This window comes from Gracilinanus agilis, chromosome 4 (assembly GCF_016433145.1).
Source record: "Gracilinanus agilis isolate LMUSP501 chromosome 4, AgileGrace, whole genome shotgun sequence".
NCBI lineage: Eukaryota > Metazoa > Chordata > Mammalia > Didelphimorphia > Didelphidae > Gracilinanus > Gracilinanus agilis.
The window spans coordinates 121,092,461-121,115,179 of NC_058133.1; the positions used below are offsets into that span (position 1 = coordinate 121,092,461).

The 22,719-nt window shown below is 34.7% G+C and overlaps 1 protein-coding gene across 1 annotated transcript in view; it reads right to left on the reverse strand.

Annotated features, from left to right (window-relative positions):
• PTPN14 (protein tyrosine phosphatase non-receptor type 14) overlaps positions 1–22,719 on the reverse strand; it is a 176,816-nt gene that overhangs the window by 45,623 nt on the left and 108,474 nt on the right. Inside the window, exons 6-9 of the mRNA XM_044674715.1 lie at positions 14,226–14,296; positions 11,539–11,626; positions 5,653–5,738; positions 388–475 (exon numbers count right to left, since the gene is read on the reverse strand). Coding sequence (XP_044530650.1) covers positions 388–475; positions 5,653–5,738; positions 11,539–11,626; positions 14,226–14,296 — 333 coding nt within the window. The remainder of the gene's footprint in view (positions 1–387; positions 476–5,652; positions 5,739–11,538; positions 11,627–14,225; positions 14,297–22,719) is intronic.

Genomic DNA, 22,719 nt, shown 5'->3' on the forward strand with positions numbered 1-22,719 from the left:
CCAGGAGTTCACAAATCAGCTAGAGTACCTGCCATGTTATAGATAGTGGTTTTTATGGCTATTGAGTCTAGGCTTCAGTAAAAAACAATGCACTTGGAGGGCAAAGTTTTGAGAAATGGCAGCCCATCCCACTCTTTCTACACTATCATTCTTTCTGAGTGCAGTCTTACTGGCTCATGACAAAAGAATTCACAGTGTTTAGGGAATTCAAATGATAATTGAATTCAATAAATCTTTACTATACATCTACTCCATAATGCTAGGCAGGAACTGTGCTAGACAAGGGTACAAAATAGAACTTGCCCTAGCAATTTCCATTCTACTAGAAGCAAGAATCTGAGTCCAATATATCTGTCTTTAAAGAGCAGTACTGTATGAATTGCTTACTGTGTGAAAGAGAGCCGTCTCTTCTTTGTTGATTAGTTCCAGTAGGATGGTAGCCTTGTTATGTGTGATGTTGCCAATATCATTCCACCTACACACACACACAAAAAAAGACATCACTGAGTTTGACTGGAGATACTTTCTGGTAACATCAGAAAATAATAATAGTATTTATGTAGCACTTAAAGTTTGACAAGCTTTTTATATACATTATCTCATTTGACCCTCATAATAAACTGAGAGGTAAATGCAAAATATCATTAAAAAACATTACTAATTTTTCTAAGAAATATATTTAATGCCACTAAAAAAATGAGAAGAAAAACAAATCTCTGATTCCTCTCCACTATATTCATCCTCACCCCAAAAAATATTTTCCTCAAAGAAAGCTAAAATTTTTTATGGGAAATTCTGGCTATCTTAAAACAGAAAATATAAATTAGATGAGAGGGTTAGGCTCAGGTCCCTTCTACTTTTAGGTTGCTAAATAAATATTCATTTACTACATACAGCAAGGAATTCTTAGTTCCAGAAAGATCAAAAGTAGTTTATTGAAATTTATAACTTTTGTTATTAATCTTAATATATACACATACATATTAATCTATGTAGAACTAGAAGAGATCTTAGAGTCCATCTAGTCTAACTCCCTTATTCCACAAATGAAATAAAAGAGACCCAGAGAAGTTCAGTGCTTTGACAAAGATGATAGACAAGAAGTAAAATAATAATAGCTGACACTTGGATAGAATTTTAAGGCTTCAAAATATTGTGTAATCAGAAAATCTTGAACCCTTTGACTTTATCTCCCAGAATCCTTTTCCCTTTGTCCACACCGTATCCTTATGTAATGTTTATAAGTTTGCTGTAAGCACGTCCTCTCTCTTCTCTCAGGAGCAAGGCTAGGTTGGCTCCCTCTTCACTCTAGCTTTTTTTATTTTCTTTTACTTCAAGTTATTATTAATAAATCTTGTTAAATATAATACTTGGAGATATTGTGTATTAATTTTTAAGCTTACAATACTTTACAAATACTATCTCATTTTGTCTTCATAACATCCATGGGAAATAAGTGACATTATTGTCTCTATTTTTAAAATGAGGAACTTGAGGCAGACAAAAGTAAAGTGACTTGCCTGGGGTTTATAGCTAGTAAGTAGTTGAGGCTACATTTGAACTCAGATATATTCTGACTCTAGGTTCAGCTCTCTATTTACTGGGTCACCTAGCCATCTCTACAATTTAAATCCAAGTTATAAATAAAAACAGAGCTCCTTCCACTATACCATTTTGCTTCCCCTCTATGGCTATTTGTTTCATCTAACTGAGAATTCACTCTACTACATAACAGATAAGACTTCTTGTGCTCTGTTTTTAATTCTCCTAGGCTGGAAAAATAGATGATATTTCCTAGTCTTTTGTGTTTATCTATTCCTTTCAACCTCCTTCCAGGAAATTCTTGCTTTTTAATGATGGATGGACACATTCTTCAGTTATGACTCTAGGCTGCATGTAACTAAACACGAGAATTCACACTATTTTTTTATGTTAGCCCTGACATCAGATATAGTCAGGACCACTAAAGAACCACTAAATACTGATCAGTATTCAGTAATCAATAAATGACCACATTTTAAGGAGTTATATAAACATATTATGGACATCGTCATTAGCTGTCCTCCATGACTGGAATTCTCCCCTTCTCCATCATGGTCCCCAGGCTTTCTTTAGGTCCCAGCTAAAATCTCACTATTTATAGGAATCCTTTAATTCTACTGTGTTCTCTCTGTTTATTTTCAATTTATCCCATATATAGTTTGTCCATTGTTCTTTGCATGTTATCTTTCCCATTAAACTTTGACCTGCTTGAGAGCAAGGACTATCTTTTGTCTTCATTCATTCATTTGTTTAACATAATTATTAATAATAATATAATTATTTATTTATGTATAAAAATTAACATTTTACACATTAACATACATATACAGTATATGGAAAATCTACAATAGATGTCAACAGATAATCTAAAATGTCATCATTCAGTACTGCATGGTTCCACAGATTTGGTTACTTTAAATCACAGTTCCTATGGGCAAAGTGAGCTATGGCTCCTTTCTCTCAGTATGTTACCTATAATGCTTAGGTCACCAGCCAGTCAACTGTGGCCAGCCAACTGTGGGTAGACCCAAGAAGAAGCAGCTTCCACCATTCCTTTCTCCCTAAAGCCCAACCATATACTCAGTGGGGAGGGGAGTGGCTGGAAGCTATTATAATTCCAGCTTTTTCTGTGTGTGACACCCCCTCTGGGTCCTGGGATATTTTAGGATGGGAAAAGAGTATGGTTTGGTGACAGAGGTAAAGCACTTGGTCTGTTTGAGAGTCAGAGTCAGTCTTTATTGAGTTATACTGCCTTCTTCCCATTTAATCTATCCATTAATAAGAATTTAAGTGCCTACTAATGTGCCTAGACTGGGTATAGAAAGATAAAAGTGAAAGTCCTTTCATACAAGCTTGAATTTGTAAATATATGTTCATGGATTTGGCTTAATCTTAAGGCTTAAGTTTAAGAAATTTTTTTAATGGTTTAGAGAACTCCTACTATAAAGAGGATCATCTTTCAAATATGTGTTGACAATATAACATTTGAATGGAGATACCCACTGATGTTAAGTGCAAGGGAAGTTCCAATATTTTCTTAAGACCATTTACAGTAAATACAATCTTGGAGGAAAGACTACACAACCCCCAAACTACTGGCATTTGTAGTGTACAGTAGCATACTGCTAAAGTGCAACTCATTAAACTCAACACTGTCACTTGTATGGGGAGGGAAAAAGAGAGACTAAGAAATACCCAAGCACAAATTCAGTTTGCTATACAAAAATTAAGATATCTAAAAAAATTACCAAAAAAAAAACAAGAAATAATTAACAAATAAAATAGCCTAATGAAAGTGCACCAGTCACAAATACAAAAGAAATAAAAATAAGCTGTGGCAAGGCTTTAAGGAACATTACAGAGGAAGAAAAATCACAGCAAAGGATATACTGATTTCAATGTAGAATTTTCATTCAGCAGCCCTGGGAAGTCTTTTATGACCACTCTCATACAATAATATCATATCTTCTTTGTAGAGAACATTTTGTATTTCAAAGTACTTTTATACACATGTCTAATTTGATCCTAATTCTACTCTTTGAAATTGTTGAAGCAATCTATCCCCATTTTAAATCGATCAACATTTTTTTAAACACCCACTATGATCTTCTAGGCACTGCATTAAGTGCTGGGGATACAAAAAAAGGGAAAAAGACAGTCCTCTTTCAAGGAGCTTACAATCTAATGAACAAGAGAACATACAAAGCAAGCTATATTCTGGATAAATAGGAAATAATGAACAAAGAGAAGGCACTGGAATTAAGAGGGATTGAGGAAGTCTTCCTATAGAAGATAGGATTTTAGTTGAGCCTTGAAGAAATATAGGAGGTGGAGAGGAGGAAGGACAGCATTTCAGGAATGTCAGTCAGCCAGAAAAAATGCCCAAAGCCAAGAGATAAAGTGTCTTCAGTATCACTGGATCAGAGAATATGTGTTGGGGAGTAAGATGTAAGAAGAATGGAAAGATAGAAGGCAGCTAGGTTATGAAGGGCTTTGAACCCTGAAGAGAGCCTTGTGTATTTGATCCTGGAGGCAGCAGGAAACCACTAGAGTTTACTGAGCAGAGGGATGAAGAAACTGAGACACAAAGTGCTAAATAAATTGCCTCCGCTCACAAAGTTAGTCAGATTCAGATCTCAGCCCCAAAACAAGTTTTCATAGTTCTTAAATCCAACACTCTCCACTTTACCAATACCAAATCTATTTGTGTATCCTATCTCAATGCTCAATAAATAGTTGCTAACAGACTGATTTATTTAGACCTGAAAATGACTACCAAATTCTATTCTTTGGTCATTAGAAGGTTCAAACATAATTAGCTAATTGGAAAAGAGACAGTAGGGTGTTTGGAGCTCTATCCCTTCCAAAAAAAGCAATTGTAATAACTATGTGATCATTAGCTCCAGCCATAATATGCCTTTATTCATTAACATTATGAGTGTTATAGCAGCTTTACAGTTCATCCTAAAAAAAAATTAGAGAAAGGTGACTCAATAGAGCACACTCAGAAAACGTTGCTAGTTCAAATCTCATCTTTGACACTTACTACTGCTATGATATTGGACAAGATCCTTAAGCTTCCTGGGCCTCAGTTTCCTCACCTATAATAAAGGGTGACAAAGTTGGTCTACATAGCATCTGAGGACCCAATGCACTCTTGATCTATTATCCATAACATATCCATAACATACAAAAGCGGTCAGCAGTCACCTGCCTTGATTCAAAGATGGTCCCTGATAGCCACTACAGTAATTGTTAGGAGTTAGAGATATTGCTCATGTACCTAGAATCACAAGTGTTTTTTGATTAGTCAGCAAAGGAGAAAAAGTTCTTCAGGAATAAGAAGAGGGCAGTGTGGTTTAGTGCATGGAGCACTGTTAGCCTTGGAATCAGGAAGGTTTGGGTTTGAATTCTTGGACAAAGGATCCTAGATCTCAAGTTAGAAGGGTGCTCAGATATCATCTAACTTAATGAGCATCTAAGGTAGGATTCGAATCTTGTTCTTTCTCATTGAAGAAGCTATGGTTTTACTGCATTTTACTACCTCCCTTATTAGACACAACTATAAGTCCTTATGGGGAATAATAATAATAATATTAGCAGCTCCTATACAATATTTTTGTGAGGCTCAAATGAGAGATATATGCATAAGAGCTTTTACAAATCTCATAGTATATAAATAAGAGCAATTATCCTTGTTCTCCATTCAATTAGCCAATTTAATCCAATTCAACAGAGAGTGATTAAGCCAGTCCTAACTACGAGTCACTGCACTTGTAATCCAGACTCAAAACACAATTATTCCCCCCCTTTTGGCTCTGTAGAATATAAAAATGAATTCTCAGAATCAAGGGTGTTAGGGAGAAAGCCCTTGTTCCAATGTTCTCATAAAGAGGCCAGTTTCTCCATTACTGCTCAATCGTACAAAGAGCTTCCCATATCAGTGCTGAGAAAAAAAAATCCATCTTCTTGAGCAATGGATTAAAAAAACTGGGTTTACCTACTGAGCAACTCAGATAACTAATGCCAATCCTTTAGCTTCATTATTTTGAGTCTCAGAAGAAAAAGAAGCACAAAGCAAGAACAAAAAAATTGTCATCCTAGCCCCACCTGTGTATTAGTTGCCGTCCAATTCTGTTCCTCACAAAAATTCCCATGAAGAAGATACCCAAGTGCACATTATTTCCATGATTATCCTGAAAAAAAATACAAAAGATGAGTTTGGCAAAAGGGAACACTGGCTTTCTTGAACAATGTAAATGTTCAGGATTTGGGTATCCTATTGTCTACCCTCATTAGAGAGCTTAATCAAAGGGTAGGTGGTTATTGATCAGGTGGAATGGAGAGGAAATTCTTCTTGTTATATAATATATAACATATAATATATATGGTTGATCTTGGTGGCCATGGAGGACCCTTCCAACTTTCACTTTCTATTAGTTCACTCCTCCATTTTGTTCATGAAGTAAACTGTTTATAGATGGCAGTAATCATGGCAATTAAGATATGTTTCTAGTGGGTGCCAGAAAATTTAAAAAAATCATCACATTACTGCTCCTAGGACTGCATCTATAGTCATATGTCTTCTGAGACAAAGGTATTTACCACCCGCTAACTATTGGTGGTAGTATTCCATTTTTCCTCTTCCCTAAGCAGCTGTTTCTTTTCTTTTTCTTTTCTCCTCTCCTCTCCTCTCCTCTTTCTCTTTTCCTTCCCTCCCTTCCTTCCCTCTTTCCTTTCTTCCCTCCTTCCTTCCTTCCTTCTTCCAATGCCTTTCTTTTATTATTTTTCCTCTGCATTTACTTTGGGACCAATCAGTGGTAGCCTTACATGCTGCAGAGCTCCACTGGGGGTCCTTGAAACTAAAGTCATTTATTTAGATATGTTCAAGAGATTATCTAATAATACCACAGGGTTATACAAGGGACAGAATTAAGAGAAACTGAATATTGCAAGAAAATATTAGGGATCAGTGGAAAAGGAATCACTAGCATATGTTTCCTTGCTCTTTGAACCTATATCTCCATCAGTCAATAAGCATTTATTAAGTGTAGACTATGCACTAACTACTAATGCTGGAAAAAAGTTTCATCCACATATAGAATTTCCAGCATGATAGTTCCCTCTACCAATGCAGAGCAGCAACTCATTTATACCTTAAAGTCTTAAAGAGCCACTAGGACACCAAGAAACTAGATCAAGAGACTTGCCCATGATAGCATGATTAGAATGAAAAGCCTGAAAAAATTTGGGGTTTTGTGGTCAAGTCTAGCCCTCTATCCACAATACCATGATGCTTCATGTCATAAGTTGGGAATAGGAAACTGACAATGGAAAATGGAAATAGGACAATGGAAAGAAATTACAAACAATTCCATTTTTCTTTCTAGTCAATTTATCTGAAACCATCACTCTCCATGAAAAAATTCAGACCTGTATGCACGGCATATTTTGCAAAGGGTTCAACTTTTAATCTTAGCATACATTGTCAGTATAAAAACTCATTATACCTATTGCAATGTTTGTGCCTTTTAGAACAATAATTAATGATGAATTTAATATTCTGAGAAATTACAGAAATAAGATTTTTTTCCATTTCAAGATATTTACCAACTACTTATTTTTATAAGGTCAAGAATGAACTATACTAGCCATAGAGACAATATAATCACTGCAATGGACCTAAACATCTTGAGAAATGTAATATTTTTTTGGAGGGTCTGGGAGCAAAGGGGTGGTGAAATAGATTTTCCCCTAGATTGCTCTGTAACTTAATTTGGCTTTGACTATGTCATCTCTATCACTATCATCACAGGGATTCGAATAATCCTTTGGTCTGGAAGATTCTTCCTAAGTCACAAAAAGCAAAGGTATGAAGGAGAGGCAGTAATTAAAAGTTCCACTAAATCACACTGCCACTTAAAGAAATTTGTAGTATCTTTCTACTTGCAAAAATGAGGTAGTATCAGAGGTTTTCATTGATTTCCCCACTTAAAAAAAACTTAGCAATGCAGCTTATATTAGCAAAGAGGCCTATTTTAACATCTTAGCTGTTTATATTCTCTGATGTGGCTCTAACCTCAAAGTATCTCAATACCAACTTTTGTTTATTAATAAGTCCAGGATGGGGAGAAAAAAATTTAGCCTTTTAAACCAGGACTTAGGGAAAACATTAGTTGTCTCCACCACCCTCAGTCTAGAACAAGTAAAATAGTTGGCAGTTGGAAAGTCAATTTTCCAGAAAGAGTAGAAAAGTTTCCTTTAATTTTTCAGCAACACAGCATATCATAACAGTATGTGGGCTGCTGGAATATAAGTAGGTTGCAGATGGCATCATAAGGCATTATTGCTAGGGAAATGGATTACAGCCCTACAAAGGGCAGTCATCAGAGACACAAAAGAAAATTAAACAAATCTGAAAAAGGACCATTTAGCCATTTTCACAAGCTATAGCCACCCTCTTAGGCTCCCCCTGATGCACATGGGTAGTTCTCATTAAAGCAAATTACACATATGCAAAGAGGAACAGGCCACTTATAGCCCATCCAATGAAGCCAGTTCTAAGTGAAATGCTTGTGATGAAATTGCAGTCAGGTCTGAAATTATTGGAATGTGCCAGTGGTATTAGGTGCCCAATGAAGTTCTATTTTTCTTATTGGAGTGGGGCTGGGACAGGCAGAAAGGAAAAATCTAACTTAGCCTTGAGCTCAAGTCAACACCATAAGATGCATACTCTCTTGCCTTGAGAAATGTGTTCTCTGTATTACACTGGGTATCCTTCACTATAACAGGAGCAGCCAAAACAGAATGGAAGGGGTTCATAGAACTGAATAAAAGTTTATCCCACCTATTAAGCAGTGCTCAAAAGCCAAAAGATGGGGGAAAAAAAGTCAAATGTCAGCCATGAAATCACAGGTGGCTATCTTTAATTATCCATAGTTTATGTTAATTTGGGAAATAGCCATTTTGTCTCTTTCCTTGCCATCTTTGTAGAGCAATGTGTCTGCTCAGCAAATAAATAACAATGATCGATTAACTGATTTTTCAAAGGAGTATGCAGTTATTCAATAACATTCATTAGCAATGAAGGCTAATTGTATGTAACTAGAAAGCTGACTTATACGTAAGATCTGGCTCTGAAGATCAAAACAAATTTCATAAATTTGTGGCTAGAAAATATGAAGATGCTATCGGTTTTATGTTATTTCACATTTTGCTTCAATTTATCTGTGATCTCACTGATGTGGGAATCTCTTTCCAAAATGCAGGTCACAATCCATTTTTTACCTAGTCATCATACATAGTTCGTGTCCATGTCCTTGTTCTTCAGAGGAGGCCCCTCAACATGTTAAACACCTTTCTCTATATTTCTTGACCTCAAGTGGGTACCAAAGTAGAAGAAGCTATCTAGTGGTCATCTTACCACTGTTGCTATGCAGTCAATGAGTCCACCTCCTTTTTCCAGTCAGGCATTCTTTGATATTATCTTTTATGATATCTTCTCTACACAATGAAGAATATCAATTGCGTAGACTATGACATACAGATAATTAAACAGCCTACAGAGTTTTTCCATCAGCTCATGTGTCTTGGAATAACACTAATGATGACTAATGAATTGGGCCCAGAAATGAAGAGAAGAATGGCTTTGTTTTGCCTTGGGGAAACTACTTTGTAGCCCTAAGCATAACCCTGAATCAAAGACTCATTTCTTTCAAGCCAATATTTTTTCTGGTGATGATGACTGGTTTTGAAATTTCAAGTCTAATACTCTTTCTTTTGTACTGAGAACTTCCTCTGTCTTTACCTTTTTTCATCTCTCTGCATCATGTTAACCACTTTCTGCATCTAAATGTTCACTCCTGAGTTTTCCTGACAGTGATCTTGATTTATTTTCCTCCTATCTGCCTGATTACTCTTCAACAGTTTCCTTTCCGGAATTTTAATCCATCTTCCTTCCCTTTGGGTATATATCCTAAAGCCATCTTTTCCCTACATCCTCTCATTATACCCCATAGATTCAATTATAACCTTTTCATAGATGCCTTCTAGATCTATATATCCAGCTCTAGTTTCTATCCTAAATTCCTGTCCTATATCCCCAAATCCCAATTACAATTTTCAATTGTATGTTTCACAGGTATCTCTAATTCAACATGTCCAAAATCAAATTCATTATCTTTGCCCATTATCTTTAACTACTTCTCTCCCTGTCTTTCCTCTTATTGAAAAAAATACCATCATCCCTCTAGGTACTCAGGTCTCCAATCTCAGAGTCATCCTAGATTCCTCCTTTCCTCCAACCCCAATTAATCCAATTAGTTGTGACAATCTAGTCAATTTATATTTGTAACATCTCTCAAATCTCTTTCCTTCTCTCCATGAACACAACTATCCTCTCTCATCACCTCACTCCTAGACTATTTCAATAGGTTGCTACTGATCTTCCTAAGTCATTTTTCTCCTCTGTAATCCATATTTTACCCCCAAAGGTGTCAAATACATGGCCTATACAACCTATAACATACCCAAGAATAGCCTAAACCAGATTTAAATGCAATTAGGTATGGCTAATATGGAAATATGCTTTGCATTTCACATTTATAATTGATATCATATTGTTTGCCTTCTCAGCAGGTATTGGAGGGGTGAGAGGGAAAGGGAGTATATGGAACTTAAATTTTTTTTAATGTTTAAAATAAATAAGAAAAAATTTTATGAATAAAAAATTCACATTTTTATAGCTTGTTGTTAGTGAATTCCCCAAATTTCACCCACATATAAAAACAACATCGCTGCTTTAAAAAAGGAATTGATTATTATTTAACAAAATAAATAAAAATATAATAAAACATAGGTAATATTGCATTTTAAAACTAAGTCAATATGAGACTTGTGAAGTTCCTTATGTATAGATTTGTGGCATCCTTTTCTATTTAAAGTGGATACCATCATTCTACATATACCAAAAGCTACCAGTCAATTCCTAAAATACTCATTTGACCGCATCACAACCTTCTTCAAAAAGTTTAATTGGCTCCCTAGTAACCACGGATAAAATATAAAACTCCTCGGTTTGGTATTCAAATCACTTCACAATATAGCTCCAGCCTACCTCTCTAAGTTCACTGCATATTATTAACGCACCTTATGCTCCACTTGCTAATTCTTGTACACAGCATTCCATCTCCTGCCTCTGTGGTTTGGCAAAGGTTGAACCCCAAGCCTGCAACCCCCGGCTGGTTGATTTCTATTTCTATTTCACTTCTAACTTGAAGAATTGCTATTATTAAAGTTCAACTTAAATGACACCTCCTAATTAAAATGTTTACTGACTCTATCCCACTCCCCATCTCTGCCATGCCTTATGCTACCCTTTCTTACCCATGAAAATACTTTGTATTTATAATGCATATATTTTCATATGTACATGTTTGTTTTCCCCCAAAAGATTGTGAGTTTCTTAAAGGTAGAGGTTTATTTTTTTTTTCATTTTTTTCTTTCTCAGGGACTACTACATTGCCTAGTACATAGACAGTTCATAAAAGCATATTGAATAAATGAGCAACATGCATAACATTTCATTCTTTTGAATTTTTAGTTAACTTTTTATATCTGTATGACTCCTCTTCTATTTTGGATTTTAAGATCATTGGGGGAAAGGACCATGGTCTGAAAATTTTCGGTACCCTCACAGCATCAAGAATTGTTCTCTGAATATAGTCCTCCACAAATACCTGTTGAATGAGTAAGTAAATAAGAAAGTAGTCATTTATTGGAAAGAGAAATTGCTCCACAGTAGTCATTACCCAAATTTTATTTATCTCAGAAAATAAACACTGATTCACTCAATGAACATTTGATTATCTACCCTGTGGTAAGTCTATAAAGGAGGCCAGCATGGTCTTTGTCCTCTAAAATTTAGAAAACATTATTCTACAACTTTCAGCCCCATTTCTGAGAAAGCCACACAAAGGAAAAGCCAAAGTACATTACCTTCACAGGGAAGCTTTCCTGTCCAAACCCATCCAAACGTTCCACTTCATTGATATACATAAGTTCAGCTTCCGCTGGCAGAATTCCACTAGAACCAGAATAGTATCAAAAGGAGGAAACAGTTAAGGAGGACAAAGCCAGTGGAAGATTCAACCTTCAGGATGCCAAGTTCCATAACTGTTGTTTAGCTAGTTTGACTTGGGAGTATCAATAATCACAAGGATGGAATAATATCATGCATCACTTGGTCACCCATTTCCATAATTCTAAGAACTTCTCCTCCCTAAAGTGCACATTAACTTTGCAGGAGAACATAAAGGGAGCTACTTAAAGTCTTCTCTTGGACAGCACTGTACTGTAAACACTAGAGAATGATCCCAAATGGACTTATGAATAAAGTAGCCTACTCTAGGTTAACAAAAGGTTATTTCCTATATCTGGGATTATTCTCCACTAACTTAAAAATATAAAGACATTATTCTTGGATGCAAAGGATCAAGATGAAAGCTGAGAAATACTGCACTTGCCCTCTAACAATAGAAGGGAAGGATGAAATGGTTTGGGAAGGATGTTTGTTTTGCAATAGCCTAGAAGAGCTTCAAGTAGCCTGCAGTGAAATCAAGCTCTACAGTGCTTCCTTGACTAAAGATTCTCATTATTTTCCTCTGTTTAACTCTTTGATCTTTGTCACTACTGGTAAGATTGCTCATGCTAGAGATATCCACTCAAAATTGTATTTGAGCTCATACTTCCAGGATTTCAAGCCATAGGGAGTGTCAGGAAGTTTCCAGTGTAGGTAACACATAAAAGAAATTCATAGAATAAAATTTTCCCCTGCATCCAGCCAATTGGCTATCAAGGACTCTATAGCTGTAGGATGATTCTGAGTTAAAACAATTCACAGTTTAACCTCCAACAAAACTAAACCTCTAAGAGTAAATGACACAGGGCTGAGTCAAAAGCTGACTGAAACACATTCTCTAGTGATCTTTCTTAATGTCAACATGGCAAGAATAGGTAAAAGTGAGAGGTAAATATATATAGGATAAATCCTAATGTATGGGGATTAGGAGTTTGTTCTAGCAAAGGCTATGTTAAAACTAGCTTTCAATAGCAGAGCCCCCAGGATATCAAACCAGAATCTAGTTTGGCTCAAGACCATCAGGGGAGCAATTTTTAAAGATACAAACTGGAAATTACCTGTTGCAGCAGCTCCTTCCTACCCTCATACCCTAATTCTAATAACACTCTAATTCTATCCTATTCTCAATTCTAACCCTATACAAGCATACCTCATTTTATTGTGCTTCACTTTATTGCCCTTTGCAGATACTTGGTTTTTTTGATCAATTGAACTTTCATAGGCAACCCTACATCAGGCAAGTCTTTCAGTGTCATTTTTCCAATAACATTAGATCACATTATGTCTCTGTATGTCACATTTTGGGAATTCTTGTAATATTTGAAATGTTTCATTATTATTCTATCTATTATGGTGATCCCTGATGAGTGATCTTTGATGTTACTATTGCTATTGTTTTGAGATGCCACAATCACACAAATACAAGATGGCAAATTTAATAAATGTCATATGTGTTCAGCCTAATCCACCTACTGGCTATTTTCCTATCTCTCGGCCCCCTTATTTCCTGACATACAACAATATTAAAATTAGGCCAGTTAATAGTCCTACAATGGCTCTAAGTCAAAGGAAGAGTCAACTAGTGTGACAAACATCATTGTTAACTTATTTTTAAAAATTCCCATAGCCACTCTATCCTTCAGCCACCATTACCCTAATCAACGTGCAGCCATCAATATCAAGGCAAGAATCTCCAACAAAAAGATTATAATTTGTTGCTACAGGCTCAGATGAAATTTAGCCTCTTTTTAGTAAAAAACATTTAAAGTTAAGAAATATACATTTTTAAGACATACTATTGAACACTAGTGAATGGTGCAACAATAATTTTTATATGCACTGGGAAACCAAAAAAATTCATGTGACTTGCTTTATTGCAGTGGTCTGGAACTGGACTCAAAAAATCTCTGAGCTCTGCCTATACTACTTTCCTGCTCAGTAACCATAGCTACCAAAGACCCAGAAAAGAAAACCCTAACCATCAAATTCCTTGGTACTATCAAATGGTTCAACAGAGACTCAGAAAATACTTTATTAATGGAAATGATGCAAAAGATGTCATACTTCTAAATCTTTAGAACAATTAGGACTTTCCTTCTAAACTGCAGCTGAACCCCAGTCTAACTGTTGTCTTCCCCTTTAGAATGTGAGCTCTCTAACAGGATGAGTTTTTTTTTCTTTTTTTTTTTTTTTTTTAAACACTTGTACTTCGGTGTATTGTCTCATAGGTGGAAGATTGGTAAGGGTGGGCAATGGGGGTCAAGTGACTTGCCCAGGGTCACACAGCTGGGAAGTGGCTGAGGCCGGGTTTGAACCTAGGACCTCCTGTCTCTAGGCCTGACTCTCACTCCACTGAGCTACCCAGCTGCCCCTTACTGAGCTACCCAGCTGCCCCTAACAGGATGAGTTTTGCTTTTCTATCTGTCCCCAGTGTTTAACCCAACTCTGCACAAAGTATATAGTTAATATTTTTTTTCATTCATCCATCCATCCATTCATTGCACATAGCTATTTCTCATCTTCCTCTGCCCCCCCTCTCCCTTACCTGTGTGCTTTATGTTCCTGGGCCACTTTCTGGGTCAGCTCTTCTAGGACAGCTTCTTCCAGTGCCAAATCCTACAGAAATAGACACCCATGAGACTTAAAAAGATCCTGGCATTCTCTTTTCTCTCTCTCCTTCAAAATTTACCTTTCTAGGAAATCAAACCTGAATAAGCTCACCTGATGGCATACATCTCTGAACTCTTTTTAAGGATTCTTTTAAATTAAATTAATACTTAAAAAATTAAGGATTTTAAGGATTAAGTACCACAATGATTTATAATTTTCTGATCATTTCATAAGCTTTCTTCTTAAGGCATTGCATATATGCATGTTTTATACTAGCTAATAGATTATATGCTCATTGAGGATAGGAAATAAATATTTTAGTACATTTGCTATAACCACACAAACTTTGATCTACAAAGTATCCCTGCATTTGTGATAACATTAAGGCAGCTAAGCTATTTAGAAATCCTTCCTGGTTAAGAGTTCAATCCTTAGCTTCTGTTTTAAAGTGAATGGAAGTTGGCAGGGGAAAGGACAGAATGGAGCATTCTAGCACACACAGAGGTTGTTTACCAGGGAAACCAAAGGTCTCAGATCCAGAGCAGACTGCCCTGACCTTATGGTGAGTACAGGAGCAGTTGCCAACTGTCAGCTTTGTCACTCAGTACCCAGGACTGGGGCACAAATCCATGGCAGCCTGAGGAGAGGGCACCTGAACCTAAAGGTGGCATTCCAGGGTGAGGAGCAAGGAGTTTTCAAGGAGGCAGTTCAGAAGCAAATAGTAACTATTTGACTCTGCTTCCAGAGGTTGAATAGTATCTCAATTCTAGCCTCTACTTTAGTCTGAAACCTACAGTAGAAAATCTAGTGGAAGTAGAGCAGACCAACAGGTAGTCAGTATTTCTATCACTTTGAATCAGAAAAGCTTTCAAGATGGATGGTTATAATTGCTGAGTCTAGTAGCAATCTTCTAAAATTGCACAGGAAGAAAGCCCACAACAGACCTGTTGCTCAAATAAAAATCCAGGTCAAGAACTTATAGAATTCAATTTAAGAGGACAGGTTATTAGATTTTGTCCTGGATCAGACCAAATTAGGAAAACTAAAAGCTTTCAGATCCCTGGGCTAAGCTGTTTCTGAGGTACTGGAATATATAATATGACTCAATAATCCAAAGAAAGACTCAATGTCCCTAAGTTGAAGACCCTGACAAGGCAAGAACTCAACTCAGACATGCCTTTTAAAAGTACAGAAAACCTGACCCTAAAATGAAGTCCAAAGTCATGAAGTAGGTTGAAAGAATAAGCAAAAAAAATCTACCATAAAAAATATCATGGTGACAAGAATACTCAAGAATTCATTAGATTTACTTTTTTATAAGCTTTTATAAGCAAAGCCTAAAAGAAAAACACAGGTTGGGCCAAAGTTCAGTTGAAATCATGGGAGAAATTAAGCAAGAATTTAGGTTTTGGGGTTTTTTTTAACTCTTACTTTCTGTCTTAGCAACAATTCTTAAGAGAGAAGAGTGGTAAGGGCAGGCAATCGGGATTAAGTGTCTTGTCCAAGGTCACACAGCTAAGAAATGTCTGAGGCAAGATTTGAACCCAGGTCTTCCCAACTCCAGGCTTGTGTGATATTGGAAATTTGGGATCCTTGAGCTTAATGTTGAGATTCCTAATCTAAACTTCCTGTGGACATTTAGATCTCTTACAAACTACATTTCCTATGATTCAATGGGCTTCCTGCCCTTACGTGACATAAGACAATGTAAACAGAAGCTTAAATAGGGAGATTGAGATTGGTACTTCCTCTTTCCTATGAAGCAGCCAGGGGGAAAACATGGCAGAGCATTTGAATTAGATCTTAGCAGGCAGGTGGTTTTTTTTTTAATTATCAATATGGCTGTTAATAAAACCCTAATATCTTTATATACATCCTTTTATATCAATTTCATTTGTAACACTTGATGCTTTATCCACTGTGTTACTTAGCTGCCCCAAAAGGTTTATTTTTCTTAAGTTTAAAAAAATTGTTTTTATAAAGGAAATGAGAGCACTAGAGAAAAAATTAGAAAATAATTAAGAGCTGTGAAAGAAAAATTTGGAAAAGGAACTAATAACTTGGCACAATAGATACAAAGCCTCATCCAAGCAACAAACTCTGAAATGAAAATGGACCAAATAGAAGCTAATGATTTTGGTATTAGCTAGGTGGCTCAGCAGACAAAAAGCCATGACTACAGATGGGAGGTCCTAGGTTCAAACCTGAACTCAGAAACTTCCCAACTGTGTGACCCTGGGACAAGTAACTTGTCTAGTTACTATTACCCCCATTGCCTAGCCCTTACCACTCTTCTATCTTGGAACTTATACTTAGAATCGGTTCTAAGAAGGAAGGTAAGAGTTTTCTTCTAAAAAAAATAAAAGAAACTGATGATTTTGTGAGATAGCAAGAAGTATCCAACAAAGGAAGACAGAAGGAAATATAAGTTATTATATCAAAAATAATTGACCTGGAAAACAAGACAGAACAAAGAAAGAAAATTAAATAATCACTGGTCTGACTACTTGTCTTCTATGACTAAAACAAGAGGCCAGACATTATATTTCAAGAAACTATTAAAGAAAATTGCTCAAGTCTCTTAAAAGGAATGTACCACTCACCTCTGAAAAGAAACCCAAAATTAAAACTCCTTTATGGTCAAAGTTTATAGTCAAAATCTAGAGCCTGTAGGTCAAAGAAAAAAATAATACAAGTAGCCAGGAATCAAGAATCCTAGTCCTGAGAAGCCAGTCAGAATCACTCATAATTTAGTAGCCACAGCATTATAAAGGAGTGAAGAACTTAGGATATGATATTTAAAAGGCAAATGATATAGGCTTATAATCAAGAACAATTTATTCAACAAAACTAAGTATCACTCTACAGGACTGAAAGAATGCCTTTCTGATGAAAAAAGACTAATAAACATTCCTGATAAAAACCAGAGTTGCGAAGAAACTGAAATGCAAACACTAAGAGAAACACTTAAAAGGTAAACATGAACAAAGAATCTTAAGGGAAAGAAAATGAATAAAATTATTTCACTCTAATATGGGGAGATAATACATGTGTCCCCTCAAAAGCTTATTATCCAGGATCTAATTAGCCAGAGAGCCAAGGGTTGATGATCTTAAAATGAGGATGGAAAGAGAAGGAAAAATTAATGCACTGTGGGAGAGGAAAGGGAAGTTGAAAGACGGGGCAAATTCTCTCACATAACTGGGGTACACAAGTAGAAGTGTATACAAATGAGGGGAAAAGGTTGGGGGAGAGCCCTTGAACCACACAGTAAATCAGGAGGGAAAAGAGAGAAGGGAAAGGCAGGAAAAGGAAGGAGGTAGACTGACAAACTGCTATTATTCAGTCATTTCAATTTGGTCTGACTCTTCGTGATCCCATTTGGGGTTTTCCTGGCAGAGATAATGAAGCGGTTTGCTATTTCCTTCTCCAACACATTGTATAAATAAGGAAACTGAGGCAAGCAGGATTAAACAACTTGTCTAGAGTCACACAGCTAATAAGTGTCTGAGGCCAGATATAAACTCAGAAAAAAAAAGGTAGGAATGAGAGATTAGGCCTAGGTAAAGCTCTAACAAAGGATATACAAAAAAAAATTTATTGCTTTTGTGTGTGTGTGTGTGTGGTGGCAAAGAATTAGAAAGTGAGAGGGTATGCCTTAATTAAGGACTGATTAAACAACTTAAGGATATGAAATGGGATTGACAATTACTGTGCTATAAGAAATGTTAGAAAAAGATGGTTTCAGAAAAACCTAAGAAAACTTGTATGAACTAAAGGAAATTAAAGTGGACAAAACCAAGAAAATGATTTCTATAACAAAATCATAAAGAGGAACAACTTTTAGATGGCTGAACAGGGCAGAAGATTAATTCACTTTCCAAATACCCCCCAAAAAATAATTAAAAAATAATGCCTCTGAGAAAACTTTAAGGTAGCACAAATAGTTAAGAGTCAGGGGAAAACAATAGTACAACATAGAACAATTTGGGAAGAAACAGGGAAGGCTCTAGGTGGCACTCTGATAATAAAACTAACAGACAGCAGGGCCTGGAGGCAACTGTGTAGGGCACAGTCTCAGCTTTGGAACTTCCAACCAACTGTGTAAGGATTGGGCAGTGACTAGGAGAAGACTGTGGATCTTACATGCACTGACTAGATATTGCCACATACTATAGTGTTTCTAGCTGTGACTAGGAAGGGGGGAAATGAATGCATATGAGTGAGTACAGTTGAAGAGGGACAAGCAACTAGAGAAGACACAGTTCCACATTGTAATTCATAGACACAAAGGTAACATGACACCTGGAGCCTCTGGAAAAACCCCAGGAATAAGAGTTTTGAAGGTGTCAATGTTGCTGAGGATCTTGTATTGTAGAACTTAAAAGTACCAAGGAGTCAAAGACCCCAAGAAAGCTCAGGAAATAACAATAATAACCACACACACATAAAATGAACCCTGAAGCATTATCCTCCATAAATATCCTCCATTATCCTCCACACAGGGAAAAGAGCTCGACACTAGCATAAAGTTAATAATTAAGAAATTAGACACTAAAAATTAAAAACAAATGAGTAAGCAAAAGATAAAGAATCACACCATAGTTAGCTATTTTGGAAATAAAAATCAGGGTTCAAATTCAGAAGACAGTGAAATTAAACACACTTTAAAAATGTTAAAGAAGAAGATAAAATGGGCACAAGCATAAAAAGAGTTCTTGGAAGAACTTTTAAAATATTTTAGAAATTAGATTTAAGAGGTTGAAGAAAAATTAGAAAAAAAAATTAAAGTTGCAAAAAAATCAATATAATTATGAAATAAAAGTCAACCAATTAGAAAAAGAGATTCAAAAACTCACCAAAGAAAATAACTCATTAAAAATTAGAATTGGGCAAAAAGAAGCTGATAACTTTTTAAGGTAATAAGAAATAATAAAACAATATTTAAAAAATTAAAAAATAGAAGAGAATATCTTGTTACAAAAGCAACTGACTTGGAAAACAGATAGAGAAAACACAATATAAGAATTCTTGGATTGCCTTAAAGTTATAATCAAAAAAAGAATTTAAGTGCTATACTTTAAGAACTTATTAAAGAAATTGCCCTGATGATTTGGAACTAAAAGATGAAGTAGAACTGGAAAAAAAATCATCTATCACCAGCTGTAAGAGAAACTAACAGGAAATTGTTTATCTAAGTTTGGTAACTCCCTTATTTTCATCTGATTTGGGTAAAAAGGTAAATAATACATACATATAGAAAAGTAAAATTTTTTCTTACTTATAAGGATATAGGAAGACAAGAGATAAAAAATAAGACAGGTACTCTTAGAAAGTATATATATATTAAGAAAAAAGATGGCAAGGTGCTAGATAAAGGAGGGAATAAGAGGACATTTATATGAAGAAATGATGGAAAACAAGAGGATTCACTAAGAACAAGGAGGGTAAGGGGACAAGACAAGGCAAGGAATTTTAGAATGGTAGATTGAATTAGAACTAAGTGGGTGGGGGAAGAAAATAATGGATTAGGCAGGTAGTGGTTAGACGAAACTTACATTTATGAAGAGCAATAACACAAAAAGAGAGGCAGAGAAAAAAAACAGTGAGGAAAAATAGAATAGAGGGAAATATACAACTAATAATGAAAACACTGAATGTAAATGGGATGAATTCACCCCAAAATGAAGAATGCATCAATAACCAAAACCCAACAATATGTTGCTTCCAAGAAATACATTTTAAAATGAGAGACACACATAGGGTAGAACTAGAGGAAAGGAATAAAATATATTATAGAAAAAAAGCAGGAGTAGCAATAATAATCTCAGTCAAAGTTAAACCTAAAGCAAATCTAATTAAAAATAAATAAACACGGTAACTGCATTATGATAAAAGACACCACAAATAAAAAAGCATTATCATTACTAAGTCTATAAGTCTATATGCACCAAATGTTATGGCATCCAGGTTTTTAAAGGAAAAGCTAAAGGAGTTACAGGTTGAAATAGATAATAAACTATAAGATATGGGGATTTTAACCTTCTCCTCTTGTAACTAGATAAATCTAACCAAAAAACAGAGAGAAATGAAGAAGATTAATAAAATCATAGATAAACTAGATATGATAGATATCATGGGAGAATTGAAGAGGAATAGAAAGGAATATATTTTTTCTCAGTAGTATATTTTACCTTGACAAAAAAAAGACATATTAAGGCAAAAAATCCTTTATAGTTAAACACAGTAAAGAAGAAATGTTAAATGCATTCTTTTCATATAATAATTCAATAAATATTATATTTAATAAGGGACCATGAAAACATAGAGTAAAAATTAATTGGAGACTGAATAACAATTTTAAATAATGAGTGGGCTAAAGAATGTCAGAGAAATAAATAATTTTACAAAAGAAAATAATGGTAATGGGACAACACATCAAAATCAAATGCATATACTAAAAGCAGTCATTAGAGGAAATTTTATACTGTTAAACACATATCCATAAAACAGAGAAATAATAGATTGATGAAATTGGTATACAATTTTTTAAAACTAGAAAAGAACAAATTTTAAATCCCCAATTAAATATCAAGTTGGAAATCCTAAAAATTAAAGATGAGATGAATAAAATTAAATTTAAGAAAATCATTGAATTAATAAATAAAACCAAGAATTATTTTTATGAAAAAAATGAAAAAGATTAACCATTGGCTAAAATGATTTTTTAAAAATAAGTAAACCAAATCACTAACATAAAAAATGAAAATGATGGATTAATAATGAATGAAGATGAATCAAACCAATTATTAAGTATCATATTGTCCAATTATATGCTAGTAAATTTAGCAATTTAAGTGAAGTGGAAGAATACTTACAAAAATACAAATTGCCTAAAAAAGCAGAGGAGGAAATAGAATATCTAAATAAATGTATTTTAGAAAAATAAATTGAAACAGGTCATAAATGAAATTCCTATGAAAAATGCATCAAGACCAGGTGGATTTACAAGTAAATTTCACTAAACATTTAAAAAATCATCTAATTCCAATATTAAATAAATTGTTTAGACCATTTGGTAAAGAAGTCTTGCCAAACTCCTTTTATGAAACTAATATGGTGCTAATAACATAATCAAACAGAATTTATGCAAGGATGGTTTAATATAAGAAAAACTATTCACATAATTGGTTACATTAACAATAAAAGTAAAAAATAATCATATGATCATATCAATAGATACAGAAAGACTTTTGACAAAATATAGCACTCATTCCTGTTAAAAATACTTGAAAGCATAGATATAAAGGGATTTTTCCTTAGAATGATAAGAAGTATATACCTAAAACTATCAGCAAACAATATCTGTAATGGAGATAAGTTAGAAGTTTTCTCTTTATGATCAGGAGTGAAACAATGATGCCTATTGTCAAAAATATTATTTAATATTGTATTAGAAATGCTAGTAATACCAATAAAGGAAGAAAAAATTAAAGAAATTAGAATGAGCAAAGAGGCACTAAAACTATCTCTTTTCATAGATGGTATTCAAGATGTCATATGGTATGATGTAATACATGAAAAATCCTAGATATTGAACTGAAAAAATTGATTGAATCTATATACAATCTTAGCAAAATAGCAGGATATAAAAAAGAACATATATGTTCTAAAAATTTTATAGAAGCTCTCCTTGTGGTCTCAAAGAACTGGAAATTGAGGGATGCCCATCAACTGGGGAACAGCTATTCAAGTTGTGGCATATGAATGTGATGAGCAGGATAAATATTTTTTTAAAGCATGGAAAATTCTACATAAAATTATGAAGAGTAAAATGGGCAGAACCAAAAGAACATCATATTTAGCAAGAGAAATATTGTCTGAAGAATGACTTGTGTATATCCACTTGCAGAGAAAGAACTGATAAATAGAAAAAAGCAAGACATAGTTTTATATATACAAATATATTTTGTCATATGATGTCTTCTCTAATGCAGAGAAAGAGATACCTTGGAATTTTAATATAGAAAACAAATAAATATAAAATTAAAATTGAATTTTTTAAAAAAGACAAACAATTTTGAAAGACTTGAACTCTGATCAACACAATGGTCACTCACAATCCCAAAGGATTTATGATAAAACATGATGCCTACTTCCTGATAGATGATGGACAGAGGCAGATTGAGACAACTAGGGCAAGGGGAAGGAATATGGGAGCAATGGAAATCTGTTTTGCTTGACTATAAATGTCTGTAACAAGAGTTTTGTCGTTCTTTCTTAATGGGGGACAAAAAAGGATAGGATGGAAAGAAGGATTTTTGTGACTGAAAAACTGTTCATTCAAAAAATTAAATGGAAATAGCTTCCAATTCAACGTTTAAGTATCTATTATAAAAAAGGTATTATGCTATGTACTAAAGCTGCAA